We start from the raw sequence: 20,988 nt of genomic DNA on the forward strand, positions 1-20,988 counted from the left end.
TGAAAACAAAACACTTAGAAGTCAAGGTTAGGCTCAAAGTGCAAAAAAGCACTCCCTCAAAGCTCAAGGCTCTGAGCATCAATGATTAGAGAGTCAAGAAAAGAAACAAATGAGCTTAATGAAGTCCTCTAATTAAATGCTTGTGGTGCTTATGTATCAAGTGGTAATACTTGAAAACAAAGCATTTAGAAGTCGTAGCTTTGTTATCAACTCATAGAGCAAAGCACCCAAAAGGAGAAGCTAATAAGAAAATCAAAAGCTTGTTTCAAGGAAGAAATATAAGAGAAAGATTTCATAAATTGAGTTAGATAGAAGCATCAATCATTTACATCTCTTTTGTGATTGTAGCATGCTTAGAAAACTAGCTAACCATGAACATTGAGTTGCTATTCTTCTTACCTTGGATTGTCAATCTTTATTGCATGATTCTTTTCTTGCTTGAGGACAAGAAAGGTTTAAGTTTGGTGTTGTGATGACATGTCACCATGTCATGTTTTTCTATGCTTATTCATACAAGAAATTGATGATTTGTGCTTGAATAATGAATGCTTTTGTACTTAAATGGTATATTTCCTTGATCTTTTAATTTTATAAATTTTGTAGGAAATAAGAAGAAAAAGAAGCAAAAAGCACAAAATAAGCTAAAAAGGAGAAAAAAAATAGTTTTGGGACACACTTTGAAGTTGGAGCACACTTTGGAGGCTTAGGCCACGCTTTTAAAAGCGTGGCCCATGACCAAATTAAAAGAGACTGGCAATCAGAACACAAAGCTCTGCTCTTGCCAAGAGCAGAGCATTATCGTGATGCAAAAATGAGCTTGGAAGCAAAATCTTCTCTAAGTTAATATCTGGGCGCTCACAGCATGACCATGCCTCCTTCAATGGGCTATAACTTGAGCTACAGATGTCCGATTGATGTGCTTCTAGTTGCGTTGAAAATTTGACATTCAGAGCTTTCCAACGATATATGGCAATCCATATTTGGCATAAAATTGAGGCACGAGTAAAATGCATCTTTAAGGGCCAAAAACAAGCAAAAAAATCAGTCAATGCTTCCACCAAGGTTCGAAGCTAGAGCCTCACTCCAAAGCAAAGTAGCGCTCTCAAGGAGAGCAAAGCGCTCTCTTGGAGAGCATTGTCGTGCTCTCTCCCAAAGAAAAAGCAAGGAAGCTAAGCCAATATGGCTTCACTAGGATTTGAACCAGGGAGCTTGAGGAGCACTACTCTTTAGTTATTCTCCAAAATTTGAGCTGAAATGCCTCCACCAAGGCTTGAACCTGGAACCTCAATCTTGAAGCATCAATGCTATGCTCTTGGGGAGAGCTGAACGCTATATTGCCACAGCCAGGGAGCATTGTTGCGCGCACCAAAAGGGCTAAGGAAACAAGCACCAATGCTGCGCTCTTGGTGAGAGCCGAGCATTGCCCTGGGAGTGTCACCCATGGGCCAAAATTCAACCAAAATTCCATTTAAATTCAATTCCTCACCAAATTGAATAAAGGCCAACCAAACCCATCTCTCTTCAAATCCAAAGCAAGCAAAGCCCACATCATCACTCAAAGGCACAAGAACAAGCTAGAATTAGGATTTTCATTTAATTTGTTTTTCATTTCAATTTCATTTTATTTTGTAAAAAGCCTATATAAAGGCATCATTCTCATTTTCATAGGGGGGCAGCTCCATTAGAGAGCATTGGAGGTTGGCTTCACTAAGGAGCATTAGGAGTACGAGTAGATAGCTCTCTCTTTAATTTTTATTTCTGTTTTGAATCTTGGATTGAGACTGGAACGAATTCTGTTTTCATTCTCTATCTGCAACTTCTCTTGTTCTTCTTCTGCAAACTTTCAAGTGAATTGTGATTTGAATCAAAGTTCTCTTCATTGCTTTCATCTTTAATTTCCTGCATCTTGTTCTCTATTGGATCTAGGAAGGGAGTGAGATCTAGACTTGTTTTCTAGTCTCTTTGATTCCCTGAGATCTTCAATTTTATTTTGCAATTGAGTTGAGCTCTTGGCTGCTCTTCTGTTTTTACTGTTTCATTGAAATTGTTGATTCCTTTTCTGGATTTTCATGAATGATCTAAGCTCTTGTTGTTTTGATTCTTCAACACCTCTACATTTCTGTTTTGATATTGAATTGATCTGTTTCTGAATTTCAAAATCTGAGAGCTCTTTAGTTTAATGCACTTTACATCTTTTAGATCTGTTTTAATTTCTAGCACTCCAAATCCGTTATTCTTCCTGCTATTTAATTTTCTGCAATTGATCTGAGTTTTAAATTACTGCTTCTTTAATTTCCAACACCCACTTCCCTTTACATTTGATGCAATTTACATTTCTTACAATTTAAGTTTCAGCTATTTTACTTTCTTGTTATTTAAGTTACTTGCAATTTTACTTTCTGCATCTTTAAGATTTTTGCACTTTACTTTCTGTTGATCAACGTCACACAATTCACTCCATGTTAGCTTGACTAAACTAATCACCCACTAAAGTTGCTTGATCCATCAATCTATGTGGGATCGACCTCACTCTAAGTGAGTTTTACTACTTGTTGTGACCCGGTACACTTGCCGGTGAGTTTTAGGTGTTGGAATTCGTTTTCCAAAAATATCTATTAGATCTAATTCCAACATGATCGAGAACCAATAGATGATTAGTCGTGCGGTGACAGCGCATTTGGACCATTTTCACTGAGAGGACGGGAGGTAGCCATTGACAACGGTGAAACCCAACATAAAGCTTGCCATGGAAAGGAGTATGAATGACTGGATGAAGACAATAGGAAAGCAGAAGTTTAGGAGGAACAAAGCATCTTCATACGCTTATCTAAAATTCTCACCAATGAATTACATAAGTATCTCTATCCTATTTTATATTTTATTCATCTTTTAATTATCAATCCTCTATAACCATTTGAATCCGCCTGACTGAGATTTACAAGATGACCATAGCTTGCTTCAAGCCGACAATCTCTGTGGGATCGACCCTTACTCACGTAAAGTTTATTACTTGGACGACCCAGTGCACTTGCTGGTTAGTTGTGCGGAGTTGTGATAAAGAGTTGAGATTACAATTGTGTGTACCAAGTTTTTGGCACCATTGATGATCACAATTTCGTGCACCAAGTTTTTGGCGCCGTTGCCGGGGATTGTTCGAGTTTGGACAACTGACGGTTCATCTTGTTGCTTAGATTAGGTAATTTTATTTTATGTTTAAGCTTTTTACTTTTTATTTTCAAAAAAATTTCAAAAATACAAAAAATTTTCTATTCTGTTCTTCAGAGTTTTTAAGAATGAATTCTAGAGTTTCATGATGATTTGTTGAAGTCTGGCTGGCTGTGAAGCCATGTCTAATCTTTTGGACCGAGGTTTCAACTTATCATCACAAGAGCTTGTTGATTTCTATCAATTTTGCTGTTGAAAGTAATGATCTGCTAAAGCTTGGCTGGCCATTGGCCATATCTAGTGTTTTGGACCGAAGCTTTCACTAAAAGTTTGGCTGGCTAGTAAGCCATGTCTAATTCCTGGACTGGAGTTTTAGACTAACATTGCAAGATTCCTGGAATTCTCATTAAAAATTTTGAATCTCTTTATTTTCTTTTCCATATAATTTTCGAAAAATCACAAAAAAAAATTTTTAAATCTTAAAATCAAAAATATTTTATGTTTCTTGTTTGAGTCTAGTGTCTAATTTTAAGTTTGGTGTCAATTACATTCTTCTAATTTTCGAAAATTACATGCATTATGTTCTTCATTAATCTTCAAGATGTTCTTGATGATTTCCTTGCTCTGATCTTTAAATTCTCGTTTTGTGTGTTTAGTTGTTTCTCATATGCATTCTCAATCTGTTGGTATTTCTAATATGAAAATTTCTAAGTTTGGTATCTTGCATGCTTTGTTTATTTGATCTTAGTTTTCCATGAGTATTTTCATTTTGTTGTTTCTCATCATAAAAAAAACTCAAAAAAAATTTCAAAATTATGTCTTCTCAAGTCAATAATACAGAGAATTGAAGATTCAGAACATGCAGCAGAGGAATTACACAGAAAAAGCTGGGCGTTCAAAACGCCCAGTGAAGAAGGAAAACTGGCGTTTAAACGCCAGCCAGGGTACCTGGCTGGGCGTTAAACGCCCAAAAGGCTAGTATTTTGGGCATTAAACGCCAGAATGGATACCATTTCTGGGCGTTTAACGCCAAGATGGCACAAGAGGTAAGATTTTGTTTTTAATTCAAATCTTTTTCAAATCATATCTTTTCAATCATATCTTTTCAAAATCAATTTCTTTCCATTTTATATTTTTTTTCTATTTTCGAAAATCCTTGCTACAATTAATGATTTCATTCAAAATTTTCAAGTTGTTACTTGCCTATTAAGAAAGGATCAAATTTTAAATTCTAGAATCATATCTTCTAATTTCTTGTTAGTCAAGTAATCAACTTTAATTTTAAAACTTTCTTTTTTTTCATTTGATTTTCAATCATATCTTCTCCATCACATCTTTTTCAAAATAATTTTCAATCATATCTTTTTGATTTCTAATTTCAAAATTTTTTTCAAAATCACTTAACTACTTTCTCAAACTTTAATTTTCGAAAATCATCAATCAATTTTTCAAAATTTCTTTTAATTATTTCAAAATCTTTTTAATTTGTTTTTGAAAATTCTTCCCCCCTTCTCACATTTTTCTATTTAAGGGACTAGCACTCTTCCTCAATGTGCAATTCGGACTACCTCTCTCTATAAGTTCGAATTCTCTCCTCTCTACCTCCTCCTTCTATTCTTCTTTTCCTCTGACATCTCAAGGAATCTCTATACTGTAACATAGAAGATTCCATACTTTCTCTTCTCTCTCTTTCATATGAGCAGGAGTAAGGACAACTCTCTGTAGAGGACCTAACAGAGCTTTTCAAACAAGAAAAAGCCATGGCAGCCAAAAACAACAACAATGCCAACAATGCAAGGAAGGTGCTTGGTGACTTTACTGCACCTACTCCCGACTTCTATGGGAGAAGCATCTCAATCCCTGCCATTGGAGCAAACAACTTTGAGCTTAAGCCTCAATTAGTTTCTCTAATGCAACAGAATTGCATGTTTCATGGACTTCCATTAGAAGATCCTCATCAGTTCTTAGCTGAATTCTTGCAAATCTGTGACACTGTCAACACCAATGGGGTTGACCCTGAGGTTTATAGAATTATGCTCTTCCCTTTTGCTGTAGGAGACAGAGCTAGGATATGGTTGGATTCACAACCTAAGGAAAGCATGAACTCTTGGGAAAAGCTAGTCAATGCCTTCTTGGCAAAGTTCTTTCCACCTCAAAAATTGAGTAAGCTTAGAGTGGAAGTCCAAACCTTTAGACAGAAGGAAGGTGAATCTCTCTATGAAGCTTGGGAAAGATACAAGTAATTGATCAGAAGGTGTCCTTCTAACATGCTTTCTGAATGGAGCATTATAGGTATCTTCTATGATGGTCTATCTGAACTGTCCAAGATGTCATTGGACAGCTCTGCTGGAGGATCTCTTCATCTAAAGAAGATGCCTGCAGAAGCTCAGGAACAAATTGAAATGGTTGCAAATAACCAATTCATGTACACTTCTGAAAGGAATCCTGTGAATAATGGGACAACTCAGAAGAAAAGAGTTCTTGAGATTGACACTCTGAATGCCATATTGGCTCAAAATAAAATATTGACTCAGCAAGTCAATATGATCTCTCAGAGTCTGTCTGAAATGCAAGTAGCAAGCAGCAACAGGCAGTACCAAAGAAGCTTCATCTGAAGAAGAAGCTTATGATCCTGAGAATCCAGCAATGGAAGAGGTGAATTACATGGGAGAACCCTATGGAAACACCTATAATCCTTCATGGAGAAATCATCCAAATCTCTCATGGAAGGACCAACAGAGGCCTCAACAAGGCATCAACAACAGTAATGGTGGAAGAAATAGGTTTAGCAATAGCAAACCTTTTCCATCATCTTCTCAGCAACAGACAGAGAATTCTAAGCAGAGCCACTCTGACTTACCAACTGTAGTCTCTGATCTAATTAAAATCACTCAAAGTTTCATGACTGAAACAAGATCTTCCATTAGAAATTTGGAGGCACAAGTAGGTCAGCTGAGTAAGAAAATTATTGAACTCCCTCCTAGTACTCTCCCAAGCAATACAGAAGAGAATCCAAAAAGAGAGTGCAAGGCCATTAACATAACCCACACGGCCGAACCTGGAGAGGAGGAAGAGACAGTGATTTCCACTGAAAATGACCTCAATGGACTTCCACTGGCCTCCAAGGAGCTCCCTAATAAGGAACCATGGGAATCTGAGGCTCACACTAAGACCATAGAGATTTCATTGAATTTACTTCTGCCATTCATGAGCTCTGATGAGTATTCTTCCTCTGAAGAGGATGAAGATGTTACTGAAGAGCAAGTTGCTAAGTACCTTGGAGCAATCATGAAGTTAAATGCCAAGTTATTTTGTAATGAAACTTGGGAGGATGAACCCCCCTTGCTCACTAAAGAACTAGATGACTTGACTAGGCAGAGATTACCTCAGAAGAGACAGGATCCTGGATAGTTCTCAATACCTTGTACCATAGGCACCATGACCTTTGAGAAGGCTCTGTGTGACCTAGGGTCAAGCATAAACCTCATGCCTCTCTCTGTAATGGAGAAGCTAGGGTTCCTTGAGGTACAAGCTACAAGAATCTCACTAGAGATGGCAGACAATTCAAGGAAACAGGCTTATGGACTTGTAGATGATGTCTTGGTAAAGATTGAAGACCACTACATCCCTGTTGATTTCATAATCCTAGACACTGGGAAGTATATGGATGAATCCATCATCCTTGGCAGACCCTTCCTAGCCACAGCAAAAGCTGTGATTGATGTTGACAAAGGAGAATTGGTCCTTCAAGTGAATGAGGACTCCCTTGTGTTTAAAGCTCACGGATATCCCTCTGTAACCATGGAGAGGAAGCATGAAAATCTTCTCTCAGTGCATAGTCAAATAGAGCACCCACATTCAAACTCTAAGTTTGGTGTTGGGAGGCCATCATCATGCTCTGAGTATCTGTAAGGCTCCATGAGAGCCCACTATCAAGCTACTGGCATTAAAGAAGTGCTTGTTGGGAGGCAACCCAATTTTATTATATCTACTTATTTTCCATTGTTATTTTATGTTTTCTGTAGGTTGATGATCATGTGAAGTCACAAAAACAACTGAAAAAGTAAAAACAGAATAAAAAACAGTATTAAAAACAGCACACCCTAGAGGAGAAGGGTAGCAGAATGGGGGTTAAACGCCCAGTCTGGCACTATTCTAGGCGTTTAATGCCAGAAAGGGGCACAGAGCTGGCGTTTAATGCCAGAAATGGGCACAGAGCTGGCATTAAACGCCAGAAAGGGGAGAAAAGCTGGTGTTAAACGCCAGAAATGGGCAGCAACCTGGCGTTTAACGCCAGGATTGGCAATCAAGGGGGCGTTTACACGCCACATGGTGCAGGGATGAGAAATCCTTGACACCTCAGGATCTGTGGACCCCACAGGATCCCCACGTACTTCATCTCTCTCTCTCTTCTTCACACCACTCCATAACAACCTTCCCCAAATACCCTCCACCAATCACCTTAATAACTCTTCCCCAAATACCCCTCACCTATCAAATCCTACCCTCTTCTCCATAATCTCTTCACCAATCCACATCCATCCATCATAAAACCCCACCTACCTCACCATTCAAATTCAAACCACTTTCCCTCCCAAACCCACCCATACATGGCCGAACCCTACCCCTCTCTCCACTCCTATATAGAGCCATCTTCACTTCTTCATTTTCACCCATCATACACACTACTTCTCCCCCTTGACCGAACCACAAAATCCCATCCATCTCCTCTATTTTCTTCTTCTACTCTTTTCTTTCTTCTTTTGCTCGAGGACGACCAAACCTTCTAAGTTTGGTGTTGTAAAAGTGTTGCTTTTTATTTTTCCATAACCATTTATGGCACCAAAGGACGGAGAAACCTCTAGAAAGAGGAAAGGGAAGGCAAAAGCTTCCACCTCCGAGTCATGGAAGATGGAGAGATTCATCTCAAGGGTGCATTTAGACCACTTCTATGAAGTTGTGGCCAAGAAAAAGGTGATCCCCGAGGTCCCTTTCAAGCTCAAAAAGGGTGAATATCCGGAGATCCGACATGAGATTCGAAGAAGAGGTTGGGAAATTCTCACCAACCCCATTCAACAAGTCGGGATCTTAATGGTTCAAGAGTTCTACGTCAATGCATGGATCACCAAGAACCATGATCAAAGTGTGAACCCGGACCCTAAGAATTGGCCTACAATGGTTCGGGGGAAATGCTTAGATTTCAGTCCGGAAAATGTAAGGTTGGCATTCAACTTGCCCATGATGCAAGGAGATGCACATCCCTACACTAGAAGGGTCAACTTTGATCAAAGGTTGGACCAAGTCCTCATAGACATTTGTGAAGAGGGCGCTCAATGGAAGAGAGATTCAACAGGGAAGTCGGTTACAAGCCCATCACTAAGAAAAGGATGGAGCAAACAAGAGATCTCACTCATGGACAGGAGCATGAGGAAATTCCTCATCATGAAGTCCCTGAGATGCCTCAAGGGATGCACTTTCCTCCACAAAATTATTGGGAGCAAATTAACACCTCCTTAGGAGAATTGAGTTCCAATAGGGGACAACTAAGGTGGAGCACCAAGAGCATTCCATTCTCCTCCATGAAATTAGAGAAGACCAAAGAGTCATGAGGGAGGAGCAACAAAGGTAAGGAAGAGACATTGAGGAGCTCAAGCACTCCATAAGATCTTCAAGAGGAAGAACAAGCCACCATCACTAAGGTAGACCCGTTCTTTAATTTTCTTGTTCTTTATTTTTCTGTTTTTCGAAAATTATGCTTTAGGTTTATATTACATGATCATTAGTGTCTTAGTGTCTATGTCTTAAAGTTATGAATGTCCTATGAATCCATCACCTTCCTTAAAAGAAAAATATTTTAATCAAAAAAGAAAAAGAAGTACATGAATTTTGAATTTTAAAACAAATTAATTATTTTGATGTGGTGGCAATACTTTTTGTTTTTCTGAATGAATGCTTGAACAGTGCATTTTTTTTGAATTTGTTGATTAAGAATGTTAAAATTGTTAGATCTTGAAAGAATAATGGAAAAGGAGAAATATTATTGATAATCTGAAAAATTATAAAAATGATTCTTGAAGCAAGAAAAAGCAGTGAAAAGCTTGCAAAAAAAAAAGAGAGAGAAAAAAAGAAAGAAAAGGAAAAAGCAAGCAGAAAAAGCCAATAGCCCTTTAAACCAAAAGGCAAGGATGAAATAAAAAAGGATCCAAGGCTTTGAGTATCAGTAGATAGGAGGGCCCACAGGAATAAAATCCTGGCCTAAGCGGCTAAACCAAGCTGTCCCTAACCATGTGCTTGTGGCGTGAAGGTGTCAAGTGAAAGCTTGAGACTAAGCGGTTAAAGTCGTGGTCCAAAGCAAAAAGAGTGTGCTTAAGAGCTCTGGACACCTCTAATTGGGGACTCTAGCAAAGCTAAGTCACAATCTGAAAAAGGTTCACCCAGTTATGTGTCTGTGGCATTTATGTATCCGGTGGTAATACTGAAAAACAAAATGCTTAGGGTCACGGCCAAGACTCATAAAGTAACTGAGTTCAAGAATCAACATACTGAACTAGGAGAATCAATAACACTATCTGAATTCTGAGTTCCTATAGATGCCAATCATTCTGAACTTCAAGGGATAAAGTGAGATGCCAAAACTGTTCAGAAGCAAAAAGCTAATAACCCCGATCATCTAGTTAAGACTGATCTTCATAGATGTTTTTGGAATTCATTGTATATTCTCTTCTTTCTATCCTACTTGATTTTCAGTTGCTTGGGGACAAGCAACAATTTAAGTTTGGTGTTGTGATGAGCGGATAATTTATACGCTTTTTGGCATTGTTTTTATTATGTTTTTAGTATGTTTTAGTTAGTTTTTATTATATTTTTATTAGTTTTTAAATAAAAATCACATTTCTGGACTTTACTATGAATTTGTGTGTTTTTCTGTGATTTCAGGTATTTTTTGGCTAAAATTGAGGGACTTGAGCAAAAATCTGATTCAGAGGCTGAAAAAGGACTGCAGATGCTGTTGGATTCTGACCTCCCTGCACTCAAAGTGGATTTTCTGGAGCTACAGAAGCCCAATTGGCACGCTCTCAATTGCGTTTGAAAGTAGACATTCTGGGCTTTCCAGCAATATATAATAGTCCATACTTTTTCCGAGATTTGATGGCCCAAACCGGCATTTCAAGTCAGCATTAAAATTTTGGCGTCAAAACGCTAGAACTGGCATAAAAGCTGGAGTTAAACGCCCAAACTAGCACAAAAGTTGGCGTTTAACTCCAAGAAAAGTCTCTACATGTGAAAGCTTCAATGCTCAGCCCAAGCACACACCAAGTGGGCCCGGAAGAAGATTTCTGCATTAATTACTTATTTCTGTAAATCCTAGGCTACTAGTATTATAAATAGGACCTCTTGCTATTGTATTTCCATACTTTTCATCTTTGGAACTTATATGTTCACGTTTGAGGCTGGCCTCACGGCCATGCCTAGACTTCTTGTTCTTATGTATTTTCAACGGTGGAGTTTCTACACCCCATAGATTAAGGTGTGGAGCTCTGCTATTCCTCATGAATTAATGCAAAGTACTACTGTTTTCTATTCAATTTACGCCTACTTCTTCTCTAAGATATACACTCGTTCTTCAACTTGATGAATGTGATGATCCGTGACACTCATCACCATTCTCACCTATGAACGCGTGCCTGACAACCACTTCCGTTCTACATGCAAACAAGCTTGAATGTGTATCTCTTGGGTTTCTAATCTAAGATTGGAACCTTCGTGGTATAGGCTAGAATTATTGGCAGCCATTCTTGAGATCCGGAAAGTCTAAACCTTGTCTGTGGTATTCTGAGTAGGATCTGGGAAGGGATGACTGTGACGAGCTTCAAACTCGCGTGTGTTGGGTGTAGTGACAGACGCAAAAGGATCAATAGATCCTATTCCAACATGATCGAGAACCGACAGATGATTAGCCGTGTGGTGACAGCGCATTTGGACCATTTTTACTGAGAGGATGGGAGGTAGCCATTGACAACGGTGAAACCTAACATAAAGCTTGCCATGGAAAGAAGTATGAATGACTGGATGAAGACAATAGGAAAGCAGAAGTTTAGGAGGAACAAAGCATCTTCATACGCTTATCTAAAATTCTCACCAATGAATTACATAAGTATCTCTATCCTATTTTATATTTTATTCATCTTTTAATTATCAATCCTCCATAACCATTTGAATCCGCTTGACTGAGATTTACAAGATGACCATAGCTTACTTCAAGCCGACAATCTCCGTGGGATCGACCCTTACTCACGTAAGGTTTATTACTTGGACGACCCAGTGCACTTGCTGGTTAGTTGTGCGGAGTTGTGATAAAGAGTTGAGATTACAATTGTGTGTACCAAGTTATTGGGGCCATTGATGATCACAATTTCGTGCACCAAGCCACAACGAGTGGAGAGGTGTGGATTCCTTTTATTGTTGATGGCTATGCCAGAGATGACAGGAGAATTTCTTAATGGCTGTTGTGTTACTTTTAAGTTGTTATTTTGTTCCTTATTTTATTGCTCCACTGTATTGTGTTGAGCTCTTTGTTTTCAAAAAAAAATATACAATAGCACATGAATGTGAGAAAAATGTGACATGATCAATGGATTCATACTTTATTTATAAACATATATCAATTGAGTAATTTGAATTTTGAAATCTATAGAATCCTTATTTTGAGAGGAAAAAAAAGAAACAAGTAAGATAGAGATTTGAAAGATATTTGATTGACCTTAGATATCAATCGAAAGATATTTGCGGGTCCCACTAAATAATCCTATATATAAGCCCTAAGCTAACAACAATTGATACACACATAAGGTGTATAAATGGTAAGCTATATTAACCCTAAGTTATCCTCTATACAAATTGTAAGCTAACAGGAGGAGAGAGGATTGGATAAGAAGAGGATGAGAGAGAAGAGAAAGATAACAAAGACAACATGAGGTAACACACAGAGAAAAGCTAGTAACAAAAATAAAAAGATAACCTATGCATAGATCCAGGAGTGGTAGACTTAGATGAGGACACCTTTTAGTATAGACATCATTATTTTATTAGGCTTCCTATATTATTAGATTTCCAATGAAAAATATATCATATTCCCAATGAAGATAAACACAAGCTAATTATCTATGTAGTTAAATATCAAAAAATAAAGTGGCCATCAATAAAGTTCAAAAATTGTGCTAAAAAGAAAAAAAGAAATACAATCAAGGAATGAAAATATAAACAAAAGAGAATAACAAATAGGAATAAATTTCTTACTAATTTTATTTAAAAAAATAGGACAACAAAATCAAACACTCAAACTTCATTACTAAACAAACAAATACAACAAAAAAGAATGGGAAAAAAAGGTTTGAATTAATATTCTCACAACCATAACAAAATTTCCAACCAAAAGTATTAATGGCTAAAAAATTAAATAAATAAGGAGTATTTCTAAAAATAAAAACCAAGCAAATAAAAACTTAAAAATGAGCGAAACAGACAAAGAACAAAATGCAGAATTGTAACAAAATACATAATGACTTTTGATAAAACAACTTACACAAGCTAGCATCTGATCAACATTTTTCAAACTTTTCCAGTAGCCCCTTATAGAATAGTACACTAATTATTTTTCACAATCTAATTATTATACAAACGAAATCTAGTTACCTAAAACACACAAAAAAAAACTAAAAACAAAAAAGGTACAAAGATAAATTTGAATCTGAATTCGTTTGTGTGGGAGAATTAAAAAAAATTGATATGGGAACAACTCAAGTACAATTCAAGAACTGTAGGATAATAAAAAAAAATATTAACACTTACTCATCTTATTTCAAAAGAATGGCGAACAAAACTGAGAAATAAAATTAGCAAGTGCTCATCGTTTTTTGTTATAAATCAAAACTTTGTAAAAAATACATATTCCCAATGAAGATACACACAAGCTAATTATCTATGTAATTAAATACCAAAAAATAAAGTGGCCATCAATAAAGTCCAAAAATTATGCTCAAAAGAAAAAAAGAAACACAATCAAGGAATGAAGATATAAACAAAAAAAGTAATAAATAGGAATAAATTTCTTACTAATTTTGTTTAAAAAAATAGGACAACAGAATCAACATCTCAAACTTCTCAAAAAAAGAATCGACATAAGCTTGATAGCTAAATAGAGCAACTGCCCAGGCTACTCTCCAAGCAGCTCCAAGATTACGAATCTTATTAGCTCCATTGATTCATAAGTTTAAAGCTGCTTGAAGAGTGGTTTCACCAACCCAACCCAACGAACTGATCAATCCCATAATCCAAAACTCGAAAACTTCAAAGAAATCATCCGACTAATCTGAGAAGTTTTAATATTTGATTCTCATAACATAATGTTCATTACTAAACAAACAAAGACAACAAAAAATAATGAAAAATACATAATAAAATTGTTCAACAAATTTCAGAAAAACAGATAACTAAATCCAAATAACATCGAAGCACAATTCAATGGGTGTATAATAATACAAATCAACTTAATCTTGTTTCTAATTTTATTTCAGAAAAGGAAAAAATAAAATGTGTATTTCTAAAATAAATAACCAAAAAATAGATAAAAACCAGCACATCAGTAAAATAGAAAAAGAAGAAAATAAAGAATTGATTCAAATCACAAACCAAAAATCTGATTTTCTAATAAAGTCAACATCATCATCTATAAAGTATAAATTTTTTTTAACAAAAATCAGCACTAACGAAAATAAAAAGACACACATACCACCATCTTCTAAGTACATCATCAATACTCCAAGAATGAAAAAACAATTCAATCATTTGAAACCGAAATTACAAAAAAAATAAATAACTAAATCTAAAACAAAATTTAGTTACTAAAAATACACAAGAAAAAAAATAAAAAACAAAAGGTAGATAGACAAATTTGACTTCAATTCCATTGTGTGGAATATATCAAAAAAATAGACATGTAAAAAATTGAAGTACAAATCAAGCTCTGTAGGATAATAAGAAAAAGATAAATACTTACTCATCTTATCTCAAAAGAATGTCAAATAAAACCAAGAAATAAAATTAGCAAGTGCTTATCTTTTCTTGGCATAAAAAAAAATTGCAATGTATAAAATATCAACGTATAGAATTTCATAGGTTTTTATAGGTTTACCCACTTTTTCCACCAAAAGTTTTTTATTCACTGTTAACTACATATTATTTCTAGAATTTAGTGAATAAAGATTTGTCATTTGTCAGAATTCTTAAAAATTGTCCAAAAGCTTTGTGTAAAATAATATTCTAATTGTTAATACACTAATGAACTTTCCCATATCAGAAAAAAAGATATTGTAAAACCACACAAAACAAAACAAAAAGTAAAAATATAAAAAGAGAAATATCACTTAACTTCATCAAGCAACTCCTTTTTCCAAGCTAACAGATCCTTGACAATTGAAGAAGAGGGGATGCAAAAAAAACTATTTTAAATAGCTTCTAAATAAAACTCAATTGGTGTACATTTATACATAAATAAGGCACAGGTAACTTATTTTAAATTTGATAGGTAACTTCTCAACATATAAAATGAGGAAGGCAGCAATTAAAATTGAATGGCATCAACTTTTATAGGTCTTTTCACTTTATACAACAAAAGTACTTTATTATTCAAATGCATAAAATTATATCTTTAAAAAATCAAGAAATATAAGACTCAAAATTAAGAAATATGGTATTAGTAATTCAAAGATTAAAAAGTGATTGAATATCATAAGTGAAACTAAAATAAACTTCTAGTTTTCTATTAAAGTGAAACTAAAATAAAATTTAATGAGTATCTCTAAAATAAAAAAAACCAAGCAGATAAAAACATAAAAATGAGAGGAACAGACAGTAACAAAATTTTTTAACGACTTCTAAAAATACAACTCAACGAAGCTAGCACCTGAGATTGGCCCCTATAAAGTGGGATAGACTATTTCTCATAGAAATTAGAGAAACTTACATAGATAATGTGCACCGGCTCAATTTACATAGCATTTTCAGCTGTTGACCACATTTGCTTTCTGAAAATAAGTGGATAAAAATGTATCACTCATTGAAAATGAAACAAAATATACCAACAGATTTTTTAATAAAAATATTGTAATTATTTTTAAGCACACCAAAAAAGAACAAAAAAAATGACGTATAAATAAGCAAAGAGAAGTATCACTTAACTTCATGAAGCAACTTTATTTTGCAAGCCAAGAGGTCCTCCACAATTGAATAAGAGGGAAACAAAAAATGAAAAAGTATTTTAAACAGGTTCCACATAAAAATCAAGTGGCGTACACTTACATATAAATAATAAGGCACACATGTAAAAAATTAAATGATAAATACCATAAAACAGAATAATATGAATGAAGAGTCATACCTAATAGTGTCGCCGCTGCTACTGCAAACACCAGGGTGGACCATCAATATAAGAGATAAATATAAGAATTTACACTTTTTAACCACAATAGTTTTTTAAAATTGAATGCTTAAAAGTGTATCATTCAACAGTTAGAAATATAAGAGATAAATAGCTCCAATCTGAAGCAAATGAGGAAGACAACAGTTGGAATTGAACCATGTCGAAATTGATAGGTTTTTACATTTTTTACAACAAAAGTACTTTATCATTCAAGTGCATAAAATTATATCTTTTAAGATTGAGAAATATAAGAGTCAATAAGAAATATGGGATCAGTAATCCAAAGATTAAAAAATGATTTAGTATCATCAATGAAACTAAAATAAATATATGATTTTCTATTAAAGTTAAAAATTTCATTTGAGAGATACCAACTTAAAAATACACGTTTCACAGATCATATGTGACAACAAAAGTAAAATTCGTTAAAAAATATTCATCAAGGAAGTTCAGAATAATATGAATGAAGAGTTATACCTAATAGTGCCACCGCCGCCACTGCGAACACCAGAGTGGACCATCAAAAGTAAATCGTCATCCATCACGCCTATCACTCATAACACATGAGAAAAGAGGGAAACAAAATATGCATTGATAAAATAAGTACTCCAGAAAATAAAAACCAAAAGATCAGAGAAACAACAAAGAATAAAATAAAGGCATCCAGCGGTTGAAATTACACCATACAGATTTTTAAAGAATTTTTCACTGTTTTAACACAATAGTTTTTCGAAATTGAATGCATAAAAAGGCATAATTCAACAGTCAGAAATATAAGAGATAAATGGCCCCAATCTGAAGCAAATAGTGAAAAAAAAGACAGAACAACAACACTTATTAATTATTTACTTCAATACCCAAGAAAACAGAAGGAAAAAAAGATTCAATCAAGGAAAAAAAAAATAAATAAAAGAGAGAAACAAATAACCATAAGTTTCTTACTAATTTTATTTCATAAGACATGTAAATAAAATATGTATTTAGAAAGTATATAATCAAGAAGATAAAATAACAAAAAATCAGAAAATCAGAAAAAGAATAAAATAAACCAGTGAATACAATTGCAACCTATAAATACATTAACTTATTTTTACACACCTATAAAATTTTCACATATCATAAAAAGATAAAATTTATAAACCCACACAAAAGAAAACAAAAAATAATTTATATAAAAAATAAGCAAGTAGTAGTCTTACTTAACTTACCCAAAAGGCTTCTTCTTTGAACCCAAAAACTGCTGCACAATTGAAGAACAGGTAACTAAAATAAAAGGCAATAAAACTAAATTTGACTCTCAATTCCTTTGTCTGCAAAAACTTGGGGGGGATGAAATAAAATGTTAATGATACCTGCAAAATCAACATGGACCCCACATACAAATAACAATCCCATTAGTTATCCCCATATAAACAAAAAAAAAAACAAATATTCGAGAATATTAGAGAGAGTATTTCTTATAGAAATTAAAGAGATTAACTTCTTTGTCAAAATTCTTAAAATACTTTTCTTAAAATAATATTCCACTTATTTTATACACAAATATAAACTTTTAAATTTCATAAGGAAAAAAATTATTAAAAAACCACACAAGGAAACAAAAACATAATTTATATAAGGCTATGTAAGAATTTAGAAAAAGATAAATTCCAAATATGTTTATGATGACTATATTTTGAAATGAAATAAAATGATACAGTTTGCAGTTGTCAGTACTATTATGAGAAACAAACACACCTAAGCCAAACGAAATCAACATAAAAATTGAATCCAGAATGAGTCAAAAATACAAAGACTTGAAAGTGGTCCCTTGCATGACGATAAAAGGAAATTAGAAGATGCAATTTAGCAACAATGATTTAATAAAAATAGAAGTATTAAACAGTGAAATAAGGATGAGGAAAAGAAAGATACTTGAAACACCAAGATCATAGCCAAAAATCTCTAACAACACAACTGAAGGTGAAATAGCATGGTAGAATATGTGCTCATAAAGATGAGCCCTTTTTGTAGGCCCTCCTTCTATCACTCCTCCGGCCTCTGTGACAAGTTTCATTGCAAGTAAAAAGTTATTAAATTGAAGACTATATATTCAAAAACAGTAGGTTTATGCCTCGATACCGTAAAGACCAAGCATAACATAACTCTAACGGGAAAGACTTTGCCTCTTTGATAATATAAACACAATAAATTTTTATTTTTTAAAATTACAAAAATATCAATATTGAAATACAAATTTCTTGATTTTAAAAAAGTACAAATACCAATATACAATTCGAAAATGAGAGTAAAAAACACAGACTTGAAAGTGGCCCCTTGCGTGACGAAAAAATGAAATTAGAAAAACAAACTTAATATCCAACAATTCTTAATATAAGCCTACATTTTTTCTCATTCAATAAACTTCTTTTGTTTTCTTCACAGTAGGAATGGATACATTCTCTAAACCAAAAAAAATATTTAAATGGCATAATTTTAGCATAATAATCTCATTTAATTTTCATTTGCTCCACAATAGCTTAAAAGACTTAATCTATTATAATCTTATTGGCCTATTTCAAAAAAGAGATAAACCAAGACCTCCTAAAATAAAACTTGATAAATAGTAAACTAACTCACCAGCAATGTCCAACAAACATAAATTCACGGTACTCTCATCCACAATAAGTATTTACCAAGGTCTTACAATAGATAATCCTACTTGTGATTATGACTATAATTTATAAATATAAAAGGCTCCTATAACATTATAGCCTCTGTTACTTCAGAATTAAAATTCAATGCAAAGTTATTTTCAATTTCTTTACACAAAATGTTATTATTATAAACAAAGTGGCTAAATTTTTCTTTCAAAGAAATCTCACTTTCATGAACTAAGTTTTGAATTCCAAAATATTCTTCATCTTCTTGTTTTTTTTTAAATCAAGAGCCAAATGTAGAAACAATAGCCATTATGTAGAAGAATACATACCACAAGAACACCAAATAGTTTTAAAAGAAACAAACCAGCTCTTTTCAATTTCTCCAGGAATTTTCCATTTGAAGCTAACTCTCTATCAGACTACCATGGCACAAAACCTCACAATAAACTTCTAGAAGAAAAAGAATGAAATGGAAATCGATACCTTCTCAGCAAAAAGCCAAATATGATAAACAATGGCATATAAAACATCCATAGCCCAGGCAGATTCCCAATTTCAAAAGTCCTATGTCAATGCACTGAAACACATATCAATAAATTAATTCAATGAGATAAAAATTAGAATAAAGAAATGAAGAAAATAGGTAAGGAAGGGTTACTTCGCGACTTTTTGAAGGCGGGTGTAAGCTTCAAACACATTGGATTGCGTGACTCACAGGATTTTGGATCTCTCTGAAAAACACAAAATAGAGAAAATCCAATATAAAAAAGGGAAGGAATATCATAGCAACTTGCAACAATCCAGGCGCAAATCAAGACAAAAAAAATTTTCTCATTTCAACCAAGAAAGCAAAAACAGATAAAAAAAACACGAAAGATTCACATCAAATAGACAAAATAAATATTCACACAACTGCAAACACAGCATAACACAACACCCAAACCATTATATATATATATTGTGTTATATAAATTCAAATAGAATCAACAGATCTAAACATTAAAACATCCAAGAAATTTATTCCTAGTATTATTTACATTTAACCAACTAATCAAGATGTCAACAAATTATGAACACACAAATAAAATAGAGTACGATAACGGGAAAGATTCAAGGATAGATGCAACTTCAAATTGTAGAAAATCCCAGCCACAACAGATAAGAAAAACCAATCTACTTCAAATTGATGACAATCAACTCAAACATTTGAGAAACAAAAAAAATACCAAACCCCAAATCAAAGACCACCAACCCACAAAGAAAACCCTAAATCAACGACATTAAACCTGCAGTACCAGACAAAGAAAGATATCGACAGAATACCTACACGAGGAGAGCGATGGTTGAGATTCGACCGAACATGTCTCACCAAAGTTGTTCACTTCCGTGAATGTATTAAGCACACAACAGAGATCGTAGTCACTCATCATCGCGAGCATCTCTCCGGCTGAAACTCACCATCGCCATCGCCAAAACCGTTCTCTCAGACGAATAATCCACTTAGCTCGGTTAGTTAGAGTTTTCAAATAGGGGTTGAAAAAGATGTTCTTCGGGAACTAGGGTATCAAACTACTCGGTGAGAGAAACAAATGGAGCGTGAATAGCCATAGAGAATATTGACCACAAGGATGGAGTGGGTTATCGAGGAGAGAATGAAGAGGAAAATGGGGTTTAGGGTTTTCAAGGACAAAGAGGAGGGGACGGGTTGAAGTGAAACCCACAGGCAGGGGGAGAAGATTAGATGGAAGAATGTAAGCATTACTCCCCATTTCATATTTTTTTATTCTGGTTAATTGAGAGAATGATGCGTGGCTTAATGAGTCATGGTTATTATACTAGTAGAAGATATGACTTCACCTATAATGGTCTATTTTAAGAGATATTTTTATTTATAATTGTTTATTTAGACAAGTAGAGTAGAAATTAGCTGCGAATGATCAAGTAATACATCATCTAGTCCTCTAAGAAAAAAAACTCGAGCTACAATTTTATTTTTGAAAATAAAAAATATTCTATTACAAATCATTATTTATTTCTAAATGAATAATTATAAATAAAGAAATTATTTATTATATGTGATAATAATAATAAATATTATGAGTAGGACAATGCTTAAACTCACCCACTCAAATAGTCAAACTATTATCACTCGAACTCAATTTTATCTTTTTTATTGTGGTTGAATTTCTGAATTTTTAATTGTGATGAAGAAGCTGATTATTTATCTCATAATAACTTATAATTTTGTTTCTATAATTCTAAGATTTTCATAGGATTTATCCTTGTTCTCTATCAATAAATACATTAATCTTTCTTATTGTACAGTCTTTCCTAATTTGTTAATCCACTGTGTGATTTTGTGAGAAGCCAGGAAGTGTTGGAAGAGATACAAAACTTGAATAGTGACCTTATAACAATCTGATTAACTAATTGTTTATTATACACAGGTACACACCTGAGAATCACACCCTAGCTTTCAAAAAAAAATCACATCCTAACCGAAGCCTAACTAATACACTACTATATACACATTAGTCAATATAATCAATGTCCATTTATTTTATTTTAGTATTTACTTAAGTCTAAGTCTATTTTTATTCAAGTTTTTTATAGTTCTTTATTCACTACTGCTGCCACCTCTTTTATTCTACTGCTCTCACTACAAGAAAAACACCCATTTAGGTACACTTGAAAAGTGTAGCC

The 20,988-nt window shown here is 34.0% G+C and overlaps 1 protein-coding gene and 1 non-coding gene across 2 annotated transcripts in view; one reads left to right on the top strand and one right to left on the bottom strand.

Annotated features, from left to right (window-relative positions):
* The window catches only part of LOC148565345 (uncharacterized), a gene marked incomplete at its 5' end in the record, with an annotated part of 39,622 nt that extends 19,842 nt beyond the window's left edge, over window positions 1-19,780 (top strand). The window contains one exon of the mRNA XM_088487150.1: window positions 19,696-19,780. Within this exon, the coding sequence (XP_088343276.1) occupies window positions 19,696-19,780 (85 nt within the window). The remainder of the gene's footprint in view (window positions 1-19,695) is intronic.
* LOC148565346 (small nucleolar RNA R71) lies at window positions 5,331-5,438 on the bottom strand. The gene has a single exon (XR_015884662.1). It is a non-coding gene; the product is annotated as a small nucleolar RNA R71 (small nucleolar RNA).
* Window positions 19,781-20,988: the final 1,208 nt, after the last annotated feature.

The sequence above is a fragment of the Arachis ipaensis genome, chromosome B5 (assembly GCF_059453495.1).
Source record: "Arachis ipaensis isolate K30076 ecotype BB chromosome B5, ASM5945349v1, whole genome shotgun sequence".
NCBI lineage: Eukaryota > Viridiplantae > Streptophyta > Magnoliopsida > Fabales > Fabaceae > Arachis > Arachis ipaensis.